Source organism: Seriola lalandi, unplaced genomic scaffold, assembly GCF_002814215.2.
Source record: "Seriola lalandi dorsalis isolate HSWRI2012SDOR001 ecotype SW California unplaced genomic scaffold, Sedor1 jcf7180002054588, whole genome shotgun sequence".
Taxonomy (NCBI): domain Eukaryota; kingdom Metazoa; phylum Chordata; class Actinopteri; order Carangiformes; family Carangidae; genus Seriola; species Seriola lalandi.
In genome coordinates this window covers 1,286,729-1,300,937 of record NW_019525141.1, presented here as the reverse complement: position 1 = coordinate 1,300,937, position 14,209 = coordinate 1,286,729, and the positions used below count along the sequence as shown (strand labels likewise).

Sequence of the window (14,209 nt, the reverse complement as noted above, 5' to 3'; positions counted from 1 at the left end):
AGAAGCCAAGTCACAGTTTCAAAATGTATTTACCTCTGTGTCTGTTCCCAGTGTAGCACAGTGTAACAATCAGGAACAGGAAAGATGAATTACCTGACAGAGCCACCAGGTAAAAGAACAACACTGCTGACCCCTGGTGGCCAGTGGAAGAAACTACAGTGTACAATAAATACATGAATTTACTCTCAGCCGTGATTGAAAACGATCTGTGACTAACTAAGCTGAATAGAGGGTCAATCAGAAATTAAAAATCCTGTTACGGAGAATTACAAGATATGACACAAAATCAAAATCCACTCCAAATTGGAGATAAAATTTATTACCCAGCAAAACCTGATCTGAATCCTAACACTCTTTAAATCAGAACCTCCAAATCAAAATTTAAAACGTACAATAAAACAACAATAAAAGTCGTGTACTGGCAAACATTAGAGAGGAGGTAAGTCAGAAATCTAAAACCCTGCTCAAGGGAATTGTACAGTGACAAAAACAAAATCTTGACTACACTGCAAATTGGAAAAACAATTTCAGGACCTTAACTCTCTTTAAAACTGAACCTCCTAATCCAAGATTATTAATAATAATATAAGAAGACAGTAAAAGCTCGACTCCACTCCAAATTGGAAATAGATTTTAAACCAGGCTTAAACTGGTTTCAAACCCGAACAGGACTGAAAACTTTTACTAAACAACATTCAACCCAATTGGCTATGGGACACACGCTGTGGGTGAATGTCAGACCGTCAGTTTCAGAAATGATGTGACACAGATCTTTTTCTTCTAACGGAGGAAAGGTGTGGAGGGAGGGGTCCTGACTGTGGTGAAGTCTTGTGAGCTGATGGAAGAAGTTTCAGGAGACCCACATGTCTTAACCAGAATTTATTTATGAGCAAAAAAACTATTTATTGAAGCTTGATCCTTATCAATGATGATATGAGCAGTTAGCAAACATTAGACCATATTTAACACTATACTAAGTCATATTTACTACATGTGCATATAAAGTTATTCATGGAACCACATCACATCTATGCATGTGTGCAGCTTCTATTGGTCACACTGTACACTCTCACACCCTCCGTCCCCCTTAGACAAGACAGTAACTGACTGACACTGACACACTGGCTGTTTGTTGTGGCTGTTTACCTCCTCCACTGATCTCAAATTCAAATTCAAAATAGCTTTATTAGCATGAACAAAAACATGTTATTGCCAAAGCAGTTTACAAATGATATATACACATACAATACAGTAATGATTAAACGTGTTGAATATTGATACAGATTTAGATTTAAAATCATACTGATGTGTGTCAATGGGGATGTTATTGTGAGGCCTTCAGGCTGTGGCAGGCAGAGACATATTTAGCTGCAGAGGAGCTGCTGCTCCTTCAGAAGAACTGACACTTTCTCCTCTGGGGTTCATATTTGAAAGTTTTGAATTTTTTTGTCTGTGTCTCTCTCTCTCTCTCTCTCTCTCTGCTATTCTGTTTCTGAGGGTGGGTCCCTACTAGGACATTGGTTGCTATGGCAGCTGCCAATGGGATTTAGGCAGCTATGTCTTCACATCTACACTACAGAGGTGAAAGCATCCTCACTTTACTTTCAGTCTCTAAACCTGTAAATCAGTATTATAACTCATCACATGAGACTGAGAGATTAACACCACAGATGATTTTCTCCCTCAGTAGTTTTCCTGCAGGGATTCCAGTGATACTCTAAAGCGAATGTCTGTGAAAATGTCAGATACTTGACTGAGCTGACGGACAGTTGTGTGTCAGCTGAGAAATCTGCTACTCTACTCTGCTGCCTGGACTCCTTCCTCTTCAGCCGGCCCTCCTTCAGCTCTGGAAACACCCAGGTTATAACAATCCAGCTCTTTGGTCTCCTGTGGAACTGGCTTCTGCCCCCTGGTGGCCTGGAGAGACATAGCAGCACACAGATGTGAGTTAGTGCATCACTCCTCTATTCAGTTCAATATTCACAAGCTGAGTGCTTCATGTCAGACAGTCCTCTGGTCAACAAAGATGTGTACGGTACCTTAAGGATGAAACAGATGACAGCGATCACCAACAACAGACTCAGTGGCAGGACGACCAGTCTGATGATAGTACCTGTTGGATCTGATGACACACATTCAGTCATCACATTAGATCACATGACATCATTTTAACATGTGGCTGTTTGAGTCAGTTCTTAGAGAATAAGGTCGTCTGATTCGCTCTGTTCACTCATGATACAGACAGACAGACAGACAGACAGACAGACAGACAGACAGACAGACATGTCTCCAAGGTTCGGCCTCAGCCCTGGTTTCATTGCCAAGATTAAGGTTTTGTACGAGGACGTTGAGAGTGTACTGAAAATGAATGGTGGTTTGTGTAAACCTTTTAAAGTGACAAGGCTGCCCGATGTCTGGTATGCTCTATGCACTTTCTAACCCTAAGGTGGAGGGGAGGCTGGCCAAGTGGAGGTGGCTGTTACCTCACATGTCATACAGAGGAACAGTTCTGATCATTAATAACTTAGTGGCATCAACTCTATGGCACAGGTTAAAATGTACAGAGCCCCCTGCTGGGTTGCTGCAAAAACTGCAGACCATTATGGTTCATTTTTTTTGGGATAATTTGCACTGGGTTCCAGAGTGTACTTTACCTGCCGAAGGAAGAGGGGGGGCAGGGGTTGGTACACCTGGGGAGCAGAGTCGCAGCTTTTAGACTACAGTTTATCCAACGTTACCTCACATGCAATGATGACGTGGTATGGAAACCAGTCATGAGCATCATTTTAAGGGGAGTGGCAGGTCTGGATTTAGATGCATCTTTGTTTTTAATAAATTGTAGTTTTATACGTCTGTGTGATCTGAATCCATTTTATCAGGGATTTTTTAGAGCATGGACTCTCTTTAAATGGAACAGAGTGAAACCTGCAGCTTCACTGTACTGGCTCCTGGAGGAGCCTCTAATCCACGGGGCCCGATTGGATGTTCAGGACAACAGTAGACCTGGTCTCACCCAGCGTTTGTGTTCAGCTGGGACAGTGAAGTTGAGACGCATAGTGGACGCTGCAGGTCCAGGACTCAACAACACGGAGGCAGTAGCTTCTCTATTGGGCCTGAAGTCACATGGTCACACCAGAGACATTTTGAACACATGGACTAAAAGACTGAATAGTGAAGAAATGGAAATGCTACAGGACTATTGTTCTGGAATAGACACTCCTGATGAAAGGGATCCTTTCCCTGAACTGGGTCTTAAAATAGACCACACTGGACTGACGGGACCATTGTTGGTATATAAAAATGCTGACCTCTACATGTTGAACGGGAAAGCTCTGTATAAATATTGTGTTCAAACTTTGAACAAGAGAAAGTTGTGTGGGAGAACAGGCAATGTGTGGAGAGGCAGAGTAAAGGTGCAGGATCGCTGTAAACTGGTGTGGAGGCTGTTTTATAAACCGCCTTTAAACAAGAGGTCAGGTGATCTGCAGTGCAGAATCCTGCAGGGAGCGCTGGCTGTCAACAGCTTGGTTTCTAAAATCAATCCCACAGTGTCCGTTAAATGTCCTTTCTGTCAGGAACCTGAAACTGTTTTTCACTGTTTCCTGGAATGTAAAAGACTTGAAGTTCTGTTTGAAACTCTGAAAACTGTCTTTTTAAACTGCGGTTAGAGTTGGTGTGAAACTGCTTTTATTTTTGGTGCTGGTTACAAAAAAGAAAATGCAAAGAAGTGGCAGCTGTTGAACTTTGTAGTGGGACAGGCCAAACTGTCCATTATAAAAGCAGGAAGAGTGGAGTGGAAGGTGTTTCAGGTGGGGAGCTGCTGTCAGTGTTTAAGTTCAGATTTTATTCACTCATGAATAATGTTGATGGTTTTCTGTCTCAGTGGTGTTTCACTGCAGCTCTCTGTTCTGTTGTTGAGGGGAAGCTGATTTTTAACTCTTTTATAAACCATGTTCGTTGTTTTGTTTAATCTGAGGATTATGTTCTGTTAATATTGATCTATTTATTGGAAAATAAAGGTGTTTAAAAAAAAAAATCTCTCTCTCTCTGTCCCTCTGTCTCTTTCTCTCCATCTGTTTGTCCCTCTCTCTCTGTCTGTCTGTCTGTCTGTCTGTCTGTCTGTCTCTCTCTCTCTCTGTCTCTCTCTCTGTCTCTCTCCCTGTCTCTCACACCAGTCGTGGTTGTTAGCATCTCTTTGTGGTCATTTTGTGGCTCTATGACTAATTACTAGTCACTTCACACAGACACACAGGTCCACGGGCCCCTGAACCTTTCGGGCCCCTGGGTCCGTCCCCAGTCTGTCCATTAGGTAATCCAACATGAGAAGAAAATTTTACTGTTCAATAACAACAAAAATAGTTTACACTTGTAATTCTGTCTCAGCTCCCATAAGTCCTGGTGCTGGACCTGGTGTCTGACGACTTTTCAATGTTTTGCACCTGAGCTGGACTCTGTGCTTCAACTCACCTGAGACAGTGAAGGACAGCTGACGGCTCTCAGAGGAGAAGTTATGAGAAAAAACGTAGATGTGATAAACACAGCTGTAGTTTCCTTGGTGGGCGGGCTGTGCAGCAGGAAACAGGAAATGGGCGGAGTGATTGACAGCCGGCTGGTTGTAGTTGTGCGTTGTGCCGGGGGAGGTGAAGGTGAGCTGGAAGAAGCCTCCTGGGTACTGTGGCTGGATGGAGCAGCTGATGCTGAAGTCAGAGCCCATGAATACACTTAAATTTCCCTGCTGCTGGGCCTCGGAGACCCCGTCCATGGAGGAGGACACAGAGATGATTGGCTGAACCAGCAGGTCTGTAAACAAAGAGATGATTGGCTGAACCAGCAGAGGTCTGTGCTACGAAGCAGTCAGTGTTAACTGAACCTAACATTGTCCTGTTAACCTGTACTACGAAGCTGCTTATCAACAGGCTCAGTTAACTCTGGGTTTACCTGTCCAGCTACGAGCACGTTCATTTCAAAGAGTTCGTCTGAACCGTGAATGAAGTCGGTACTTAATATGATATGAGAAGAAACGCTGATACTTGCCGGTAAGTTCAGTTATAGCAACGTCCAAAAGTGATGTTCAACAAGGAGAAATGTGAACAACATGATCACATGACTGGAATAAAAAACTATTATTTCCATGTCTAAATATAATTTCTGTCAATGTCAGATTAAAGATGTATTGTAAATAAGTGCATGAATTATCATTATGTCTGAGTATTTTCTCTCTTCAGTCTGATGATGAACAAACTGTTATGAACACGTGATGCAGATAAAACAGCTAAAGTTCATGTCAGACTGTTTCTGCTGCAGAGAGGAGAGAAAGAGAAGTAGTTGATGTCTGATGAGTCAGAACGACTGAAATGTATTATAATCATGGAAATCATTAAGTGTGTTAATTGTTCTAATCAAAGACATCAGAGGTTTAGTTTTTATTTCCAGTTGTGGTCACAGAGTGTCCTCATGTTGTTCTGAGCTGCAGTGATGAAGAAGAGAGTAAAAGCTTCATCAGTGTCAGGAATCCAATATCTGTTCAATTAAAATGAAGTTATAATAGTTATTATAAAGGCTATTTATTTAGCGTGATAAACTCTTTTTTTAGAAGCTTTGTTTTAAAACCAGAGTGGACACATGGAAAGACCCAAACAGGAAAACTATTCCTCAGACTTTTTATATCTTATATCTACTGATCGTTATTATTGATCACTTTATTGTTAACTCTTTTGTCCCTGTCAGGATCCTGTAGGAATGATGACTTGGTTTTTCCAGTGATTTGATTGGTCAGTTATTTTGCATGTTGACAGGTTTTGATCTGATCCTCTGAAGTTAACCTTCAATGGAGCAGGTGAGGAGATCAGCGCAAGTTACCATGGTGATTTACCCCGGTAATGAGTGAACTACTGTCATAAGACTGAAAACCCAGAGTTAAACCTTGATAACCTCAAATCAGCAAGTCTGTAAACGAGACATGATTGGCTGAATGTTTAATCATAGGTTTCTAATTGGAGTTTTGTCAGGATGTTCTGCAGCTGTTTTCCAGAAGATCACTGGTCAAACAGTCCATCAGAGAGACAGAAAGACATGAAGCCATTAATTACAGCGTATAGAGCCTTTATAAACGGAGCCTCATCACAAAGTGGTGCTGATTCTTCATCACAAACCAAAATGAAGTGTAAGGAACTGAGCTCAGTCAAACATTGGTCCACCAAAACACAAGAGTCGGCCTCTTGCCACAAACCCTGTTTTCCTCCTGGTGTGTTGCAGTTAGCTGCTGTTGTGGAAAACTGTCTGAGAGGTTCACCATGAGGGGAGGGGACACAGAGCTGGTGAACAACGACCACAAACCTGTCTGCCACATTTCCAGGACGAGATGAGCTTCTGCTGGGGATAAACTCTCCCTGTGGGAGTCGTGAGTGGCACCAAACTGCTTTTATCTTCGACTGTAGTTATTATTGGTAAAGGGGGTGTGAGTGAGGGCTGTGGGAGCTGCTGGGTTTGTGAGTGACCCACAGCAGGTTGCTTTACGGTGCAGATTGTCACATTTGAAGCAGTGGAGACTACTGACTGTCACTGAGGAATACTGGAAATATTAGTCACTGATGGACTTACCTGAACAGGTGATTTCCAGGATGGCGGAAGGGGAAGCTGATGATGAACAATCCCTCAGGGTAAATCCAGAATGAACACAGTCAGTGTTGATCTTCCATACAGAGCTGTATGAGGACTCCATTCCTCTCCTTGTTGAAACAGCAGAGCCACAGTCCAGCTCTCTACAGGCTACAGCTGCTTCCTTCAGGGTCCAGCCATCGTCATCCACTGGTCTCCACTCTCCTCGGTTCACCTGCAGTGTACCTGCACAGCGACTGGCTTCTCCCACCAACCTGACAGGCTCTGAACACAAAGAGAGTCATCAGTGACACAAGTCAAGTTATTAGTTGTCAGTTCAGCTGCAGCTGCAGCTTATTACACCTCCCCTCTCCACACAACGTTACATGATTCATCAACTCTCTCACTACAAGCCAGTATATAATAACAGACACAAGATTAGACACAACTGCTAAAAACTAAAAAGTGAAGCAGAGGAAGGATTAGGAGTTCTAGTGTGTCGTACATACATAGACCAAAATAAAGAAGAGAAGAAAAAACGACTTTCACTGCAACAATACAACCACAAGTAAGAAAAAAAATATAATAATTAAACAAATAAAACAGAAACAAAGTACAAAAGTACATTCCAAAAAGAAAAGAAAACAGACAAACTCTGTGCTACCAGTATTAGTACAGTGGGGGGCCCATCAGTCAATGGGGACAGCGTCCACTTGGAGGGACCTGACATGATCTAAGAAGGGAGATTATAGAGCATTTAACATCAGAGCCACAGAGACAGTGTTTCATTTTTTCTAGTTTCAAAAAATATAGGGCATCTTTCATCCAATTCATTATTCAAGCATCCAGGTGGGTGGTTGGAGGGGAACGGTTGAAGAGCAGACTGCGTCTTCCCCCAATCAGGGCGTACATGGACGACATGACGACAATTACAACAACAAATGCATGCACCAAACGCCTGCTGGATAAGCTCCAGGGAAACATCAAATGGGCACGAATGGAGATTAAACCCAGCAAATCCCGCAGTATTTCCATTGTCAAAGGCCAGCTCGTCAATGAGAGGTTCCACGTCAACAACGAGCCAATACCAACAGTTCTGGAGAAGCTTATCAAAAGCCTCGGCCGATGGTATAGCGCAGAACTCAAAAACTCGAAGATAGTGGCCTCAAGCAGATCAACAACACTGCTCTCCCTGGGAAGCTGAAGCTGTGGTGCTTTCAATTTGGGCTGCTAACCCGTCTCATGTGGCCAATTTCCATTTATGAGGTCACCCTATCCCATGCCAATCGGCTGGAGAGACTGGTGAATGCCCAAGTGAGGAAGTGGCTTGGACTGCCGAGATGCCTTACCAGCATAGGCCTGTATGGCAATGGAACTCTCTCCCTACCAATCTCAAGCCTGGTGGAGGAGTACAAAAGTGCCAAAACAAGGCTGGAAATGACTCTCACAGAACCCCGAGATCCATTCGTCAGAGGTGCTGCTCCAATCCTAGCAATCCTAGGGAGGAAATGGAAGCCATCTGCAGCTGTAGCGGTGGCAAAGACCGCCCTCAGACACTGGGACATAGTGGGGCATGTCCAACATGGGAGAGGGGGCCTCGGCTTGGAAGCATCAACACCCACATGGCAAAAGGCTATTCCAACCGAATGGCGGCACATGGTGGTGGAGGAGGTGCGCCACCAGGAGGAGGCAGCCAGGTGTGCCAAGGCAGTCTCCCAAGCCCAGCAAGGCCGCTGGATGAAGTGGGAGGGCGTGGAGAGGAGGAAAATCATGTGGAACGAGATTTGGAGCATGGAGTCTAATAGGCTAAGCTTCATCATTAGAACCACACATGATGTCCTGCCCTCTCCAACCAACCTACATCTCTGGTATGGAGAGGACCCAGCCTGTCTCCAGTGTGCAGCCCCAGCAACCCTCAAACACATCTTGGTTGGCTGCAAGACCAGTCTAACGCAGGGAAGATACACCTGGCGCCACAACCAGGTGCTGAAATGCTTGGCTGCTGAACTTGAGAACAAGAGGGTAACCACCAACGCCATACCTCTAAATGCCCAGACTACCTTCCCACGGAAGTCAACCTTCATCCGGGAAGGGGAGAAACAGAGGACCAAGCCATCACTGCCAAACTCAGGCCCACTGAATGCAGCTCGGGATTGGGAAATGCGGGTAGACCTCAGCCAGAGGCTCACTTTCCCACCCGAAATTGCGGTGACCAACCTGCGCCCAGACCTGGTCCTCTGGTCCAAGTCCTGCCACCGTGTCTTCATCGTTGAGCTTACAGTCCCATGGGAAGAAGCCAACGGAAGAGGCTGCGGTATGCCAACCTAGCAGTTGAAGCAGAGGGGCGGGGCTGGAATGTGAAGGTGTGGCCAGTGGAGGTGGGCTGCAGAGGCTTTGTAGCCAGTTCCACCACAAGGCTCCTGAAGGAAGTAGGGATGTTTTGTGATAAGTGGCCGAAACACCTAATGATGTTGGGGCACACAACTGACGATGTGTCGTACTGGTGGCACCCCGCGATCTTGGCCAAATTCCACCCCATCCAAGAGTACTCCAACCCATTCAATTGTCGTGCTGATATTTAGGGATATTTAACAACTAGTCCTATTAAGAAACACAATGAGTATGAGAGGGGGGACGAGGAAATTTCTAGTGCATCAGAATAACACGCCGCGCTAGCAATGTGAGAAAAGCTACACATAGGAGCGTTTTCTGTTATAAATGTATGTGGGATTCCTGTTGGGCCAGTGGGTGTCACTATTCTGCATCACACAATATAGGTAGGAACCTTTCATTGAAGGACAGGTGTTGCCAGACGGAGTGGGCACATAGTTTTTTGACCGCAACACTGTGCCATGTCACGCCAAGTATGCTGCACTGCATAGGTTGAAATACGTTAAAACCCCCCCCTTGAAATACCCAGCATCTGGCTAGATCTGAGGGCCACTGCCAGGGGTTCGAAAGGTAATATCGAACAGAAGTGGAGAAAGTGGGCAACCATGCCAAGTGCCACATTTGAGAGGGAAATAATCTGAATAATCATTGTTTGTGCAGACGCAGACTAGAGGGGATGCATATAAAAGCTTAATCCATGAAATCCTTTTAGTGCATGAAACAAAAAGGGCCATTCCACATGGTCAAACGCCTTTGAAGCGTCCATAGAAATGACCTTTTCTGGGGAATCAGAAGAGGAAGGTGAGTATAATGTATCCATTAGCAGTCTGACATTGTGAAAGGAGAGTCTGTCCTTAACAAACCACGTCTGGTCCGTGGAAATAATTGTTGTCAAAATAGACTCCAAACGCTTTGTAAGCATTTTAGCTTATAGTTTGACATCCGCACAAAGCAAAGATAGGGTGAAAGTTATTGCAAAGAAGGGAATCTTTGTCTTTTTTTAATATAAGAGAGATTTAAACATATTTAGCAACAGTGGGGCCAATGTGTCAGCGAATGTCTTTTAAAATTCGGCAAGGAAGCCACCAGGGCCTGGACATTTTCCATTCTGCATTAACATTAGAGCACATTTAATTTCAGCAACTGTGAAGGGTTCCTCCAACCGAGAAGATGTTTCAGAATCAATAGAAGGGATGTTTACAGACCTAAAAACGTTTCATATTGTGCCTCATCAGATGAGCTCTCAGAAGTATATAAGGAATAATAGGAATTCATAGTTGATAGATTCAGTTGATAGTTTGGGGATTTATAGTTATACTATCTGCAGTCTTAATCTGAGGGATATTATGTGATGAAGAGGACTGTTGAATTTGGTCAGCAAGTATCTTACTTTTTTTTTCTCCAAACTCATAATAATTATGGTGCTTCCTTATTAACAATTCTGTTGCCTCATTGGAGGCCCGAAGGTCAAACTCAGCCTTTTTTGTGAGTAGTTCTTTGATAAGATCTGCGTCAGGTGATTCCGCAAATGTCTGCAGTTCTGATAAAGCCTGGAGAGAAAAGTTCTCTTTTCAGAAGTGATCTTTTTCTGGTAAGCAGAATAAGAAATGATTTCTCCTCACATCTTTACACATGTTGATGCAACATGTGGGTTAACATTAGTGGAGATGAAAAGATCAATGTAACTGTTAATATTTTTAATAAAATCAGGGTTTCTGAGTAGTAGCGAGTTAAAGCACCAGGGGGATCATGACAGCGACCTACCAGGAAGAGAGAAATCAACTAAGACAGTTGCCTGATCTGATATTACTATAGGACTGGTAGGAGCATGAGCTGACAGAGGAGATTGGGGTTGAAAAAATGCCACATAACCATAACTGCATATTCCTCACCAATAATTGAATTTAGACAGGGCACAGGGCTTGTTAGATGAACGGTCAACTGAAGGATCAAGACAACAGTTAAAATCACCTCCAATAATGAGCTGGCTAGAATTTAAATCAGGAAGAGAGAAAATAAAGTATTCATTGTCCCAAGTTGGACCATACACATTCACCAATGTCAGGTTGTTGCCACACATTTTGCCTGTAATGATAATAAAGCGCCCATTGGGGTCTGATATGACACAGAGAATGGTACTGATTTGTGAAAAAGAATTGCAACCCCCTGGGCCTTACTAAAAGTGGTAGAGCTGGCCTACCCACCCTCTGCAGAGTTTTAGGTGGTCTGATGGCTAGAGGTGGGTTTCCTGTAGAAAGGCAATTTTAGTGTTTAAATGTTTTAAATGGTTATTATATAGGTAATATTTTACCTTATGGCATAAAAATGTCAGTCCAGTCTTTGGATTTTTTATTCTTAAATTTTGATTAAATTAGATTTTGAACAGTATCAGGTGTTTACTTTTCATTAACACAGTTTGTGATGATGTCACAGTTCTGCATGTAAGGTCACCTGACTCACTTCAGCATTCCCTGTCATCCAGCTCCCAGTCATTAATTTTCCATTTGCCCTGTTCTCCTTCAGCTCCCTGCATTAGCCACCGTCACCTCATCAAGCCAACTCCATTCACCTGATCACACAGCTACTCCTGATGACACCCACCCAGTAAACAAACCCCAGCCTTCCACTCATTTTACACAGATTGTTCTTCGCTTTTCTCCATGTGAGACTCTCCAGCATTTCTTGGACTGATTCCTTGTTGCTGAACCTGTGTGTCCCTGATTTGCCTTTCTCCCCTGAACCCTGGTAAACACTCAGGCTTCTGTTCCTGACCTTGAGAATTGTTTTGTAACTTGAGCCTTTCTCTGCGTGATCCTGTGCTGGCTTATTCAGCCTGAGCCTCCAGCAAGATTTGTTTTTTTTTCTTTATTTATCTGCGTGCTCAAGTTTTGGCCTATGTAAAAATAAAGGTCACTAAAAACTGCTTTTGTTGAACTGTGTGCTGCATTTGGGTCCTACACACACCTGTTATAAATAATTTCTTCTCCTGTTCCCACCTTATTTATCGGCTGCACAATCTCATTTACTAAGTTTTATCCAACAATAACAAAATAGGGTTAGGGTTAGGGTTAGTGAGTTTGATTAGAACAGAGATGAAGCCAATCAAAGCTGCAGCTCCACTTCTACCTGAGCAGGTGAGTCCAACAGCTTTCCAAGGTGAGCAGGTGGTTCTAGCTGAGTCTGAGCTCCTACAGTCCCGGAGAGCAGACTCATTGCCTCCACACTGGAACTCTCTGGTCCACATTGGAGCCTCCACTTCTCCATAGAGCGCCCCCTGGAGGACTGAAGGAGCCCCACAGCCAAGCTCCCTACAGACCACCTCTGCATCCTGCTGGTCAAAGTCAGCGTCACACACTGAGGACCACCACTGGTTAGACTGGTTAAACTGGTTAGACTTCACCTCCAGTCTGCCTGAACACAGACTGGTTCCATTCACCAGCCTGACAGAGTCTGCAGAGAGAGAGAGAGAGAGCTCATTCAAACTCTGATGGGTTGTAATTTCATTGTTAAAATGTATTTCTTGCATGTTCGGCTTATATATATGTTAAGGAGATCTAACAGAGCGTTGAGTGACACACCCTGATCAGCCACGTATAACAAAACATCATCGGTGTATCACGCTACTTTATCTTTTCCAGTTCCCTGAAGAATACTGTTTCCTCTCATTGCATATGTCAGAGGTTCTATGTAAAGTGCAAACAGGGTTGGAGAGAGAGGACATCCTTGATGAGTGGACCTTTCCAGCTTAATGTGATCAGTTAGACATCCGTTCATCTTCATTTTTTTAAAAGCTTTTTCAGCACCTAAAGTAGCATAGCATTCATTTTATTTTTCTTGATATTTTTTATTATATGAAGACTGACTGTTTTATTTTGAATGCACTATGAGTGTAGCTGTGTGCAGAACCTGAGCCCATGTATTGTGTTTTAAGTTTATTTTATCTTAAACCAACTGTGCCAGAGAAATGGATCCCTGGAGTATATTGTTGAATATATTATATTATATGACATTATAATATTGAGTTTGTGTTGTTGTCTGAAGGCCCTGGGAAGGTGGTGGCACTATGACCTGGAGCTGAGGGGAATAGCAGACTCCATCTGTGCAGGGATTGTTGGCAGAAAACAATTGTACACAAGTTAGGGAAGAAGTCGTAGCAGAAGTCAAAGCCTCATTGTATTTTTCCATCAAATTTAACAATGAGGTCCTTCCTTTGCTAAATGAAAACTATTTAGTTCTTCACAGCTATAGGACAACTTTATATACTTTATATAACTATTATCATCCAATATTTAGCTGGTGTTTAACACCTTTGATAAGCATAATATCCTCAGATTGATCCTGACACCAGTGCGTCAGTATGCCAGTGACCCCTTTTTTCACTATCAGCTTCCTGTTTTATTTATGTGTACTTACCACTTGTGTCATTGCAGCTTCTGTCCTCATGTGTTTCCCGGCCTCTTAAACTTCCTCCCCTTTGCTCCGCCCACCTACCTGTGCCTACTGTTTCCCACCAGTTGGACATGTCCATACGCTGTTCTGTGTTCTTTGTTCTCTGCCAGATTGTGTTTTAGCATTTTCCCACCACATGGTACCAACTCAACTCAACTTGACTCTAAACTTTCATTACCAGGATCTTCTTTTTCTACTGCAGATAGTACCCCCTCAATGCAGTGTCGTTACTGTAGCAACAATGCATTAAGTATTCAGTACGTCATCTTCAAGCGACACACACAATGGAACAATGGCAGATGTCAAACAGGAAGGTGTGCCTATCAGTAAGACTGAATAACAGGAAAACCTGGAAGCCCCCACTATGGCTCTGAAGAAAGTGCAGTGGAAACCTGTATCTGACAGTGATGGCATAAACACTAGTGTTGTTTCATTCTGTTCAGTTTTTTTCAAATACACTCATTTGAATCCACAAGTTCCAGCTTCAGTCTCTTCTATAGGTGCCATACTAAAAGTATAGAACAATAACTAACAGTAATTATATATATATATATATATATATATATATATATATATATATCTGACCAACCATTAGTCTGCTGTGATCTCACATCACCTTTGGTATCATCTCCGCTCACTTAAACTCAGAGGAGGTGTTTACAAGTACCAGGTACTATCCAAAAGTGTTGCCCAATGGAAAACCAGAAGAGGCGAACAGAGTGGAGTGGTGCAGATACCACACAGTGAAAAAAGGCTGTTGTCTCCTGTATGC

General features: G+C 43.3%; 1 protein-coding gene across 1 annotated transcript; it reads right to left on the bottom strand.

Annotated features, from left to right (window-relative positions):
* Positions 1-286: 286 nt before the first annotated feature.
* On the bottom strand, positions 287-13,224 carry LOC147818399 (CD5 antigen-like). Its single transcript, XM_087177330.1, has 5 exons — positions 12,115-13,224; positions 6,601-6,882; positions 4,468-4,800; positions 2,040-2,122; positions 287-1,917 (listed from the first exon to the last, which is right to left on the bottom strand). Exons 1-5 carry the CDS (start codon positions 12,512-12,514, stop codon positions 1,798-1,800), a joined length of 1,218 nt encoding a protein of 405 aa, XP_087033456.1. The 5' UTR covers positions 12,515-13,224; the 3' UTR covers positions 287-1,797.
* Between the last annotated feature and the right edge of the window lie 985 nt (positions 13,225-14,209).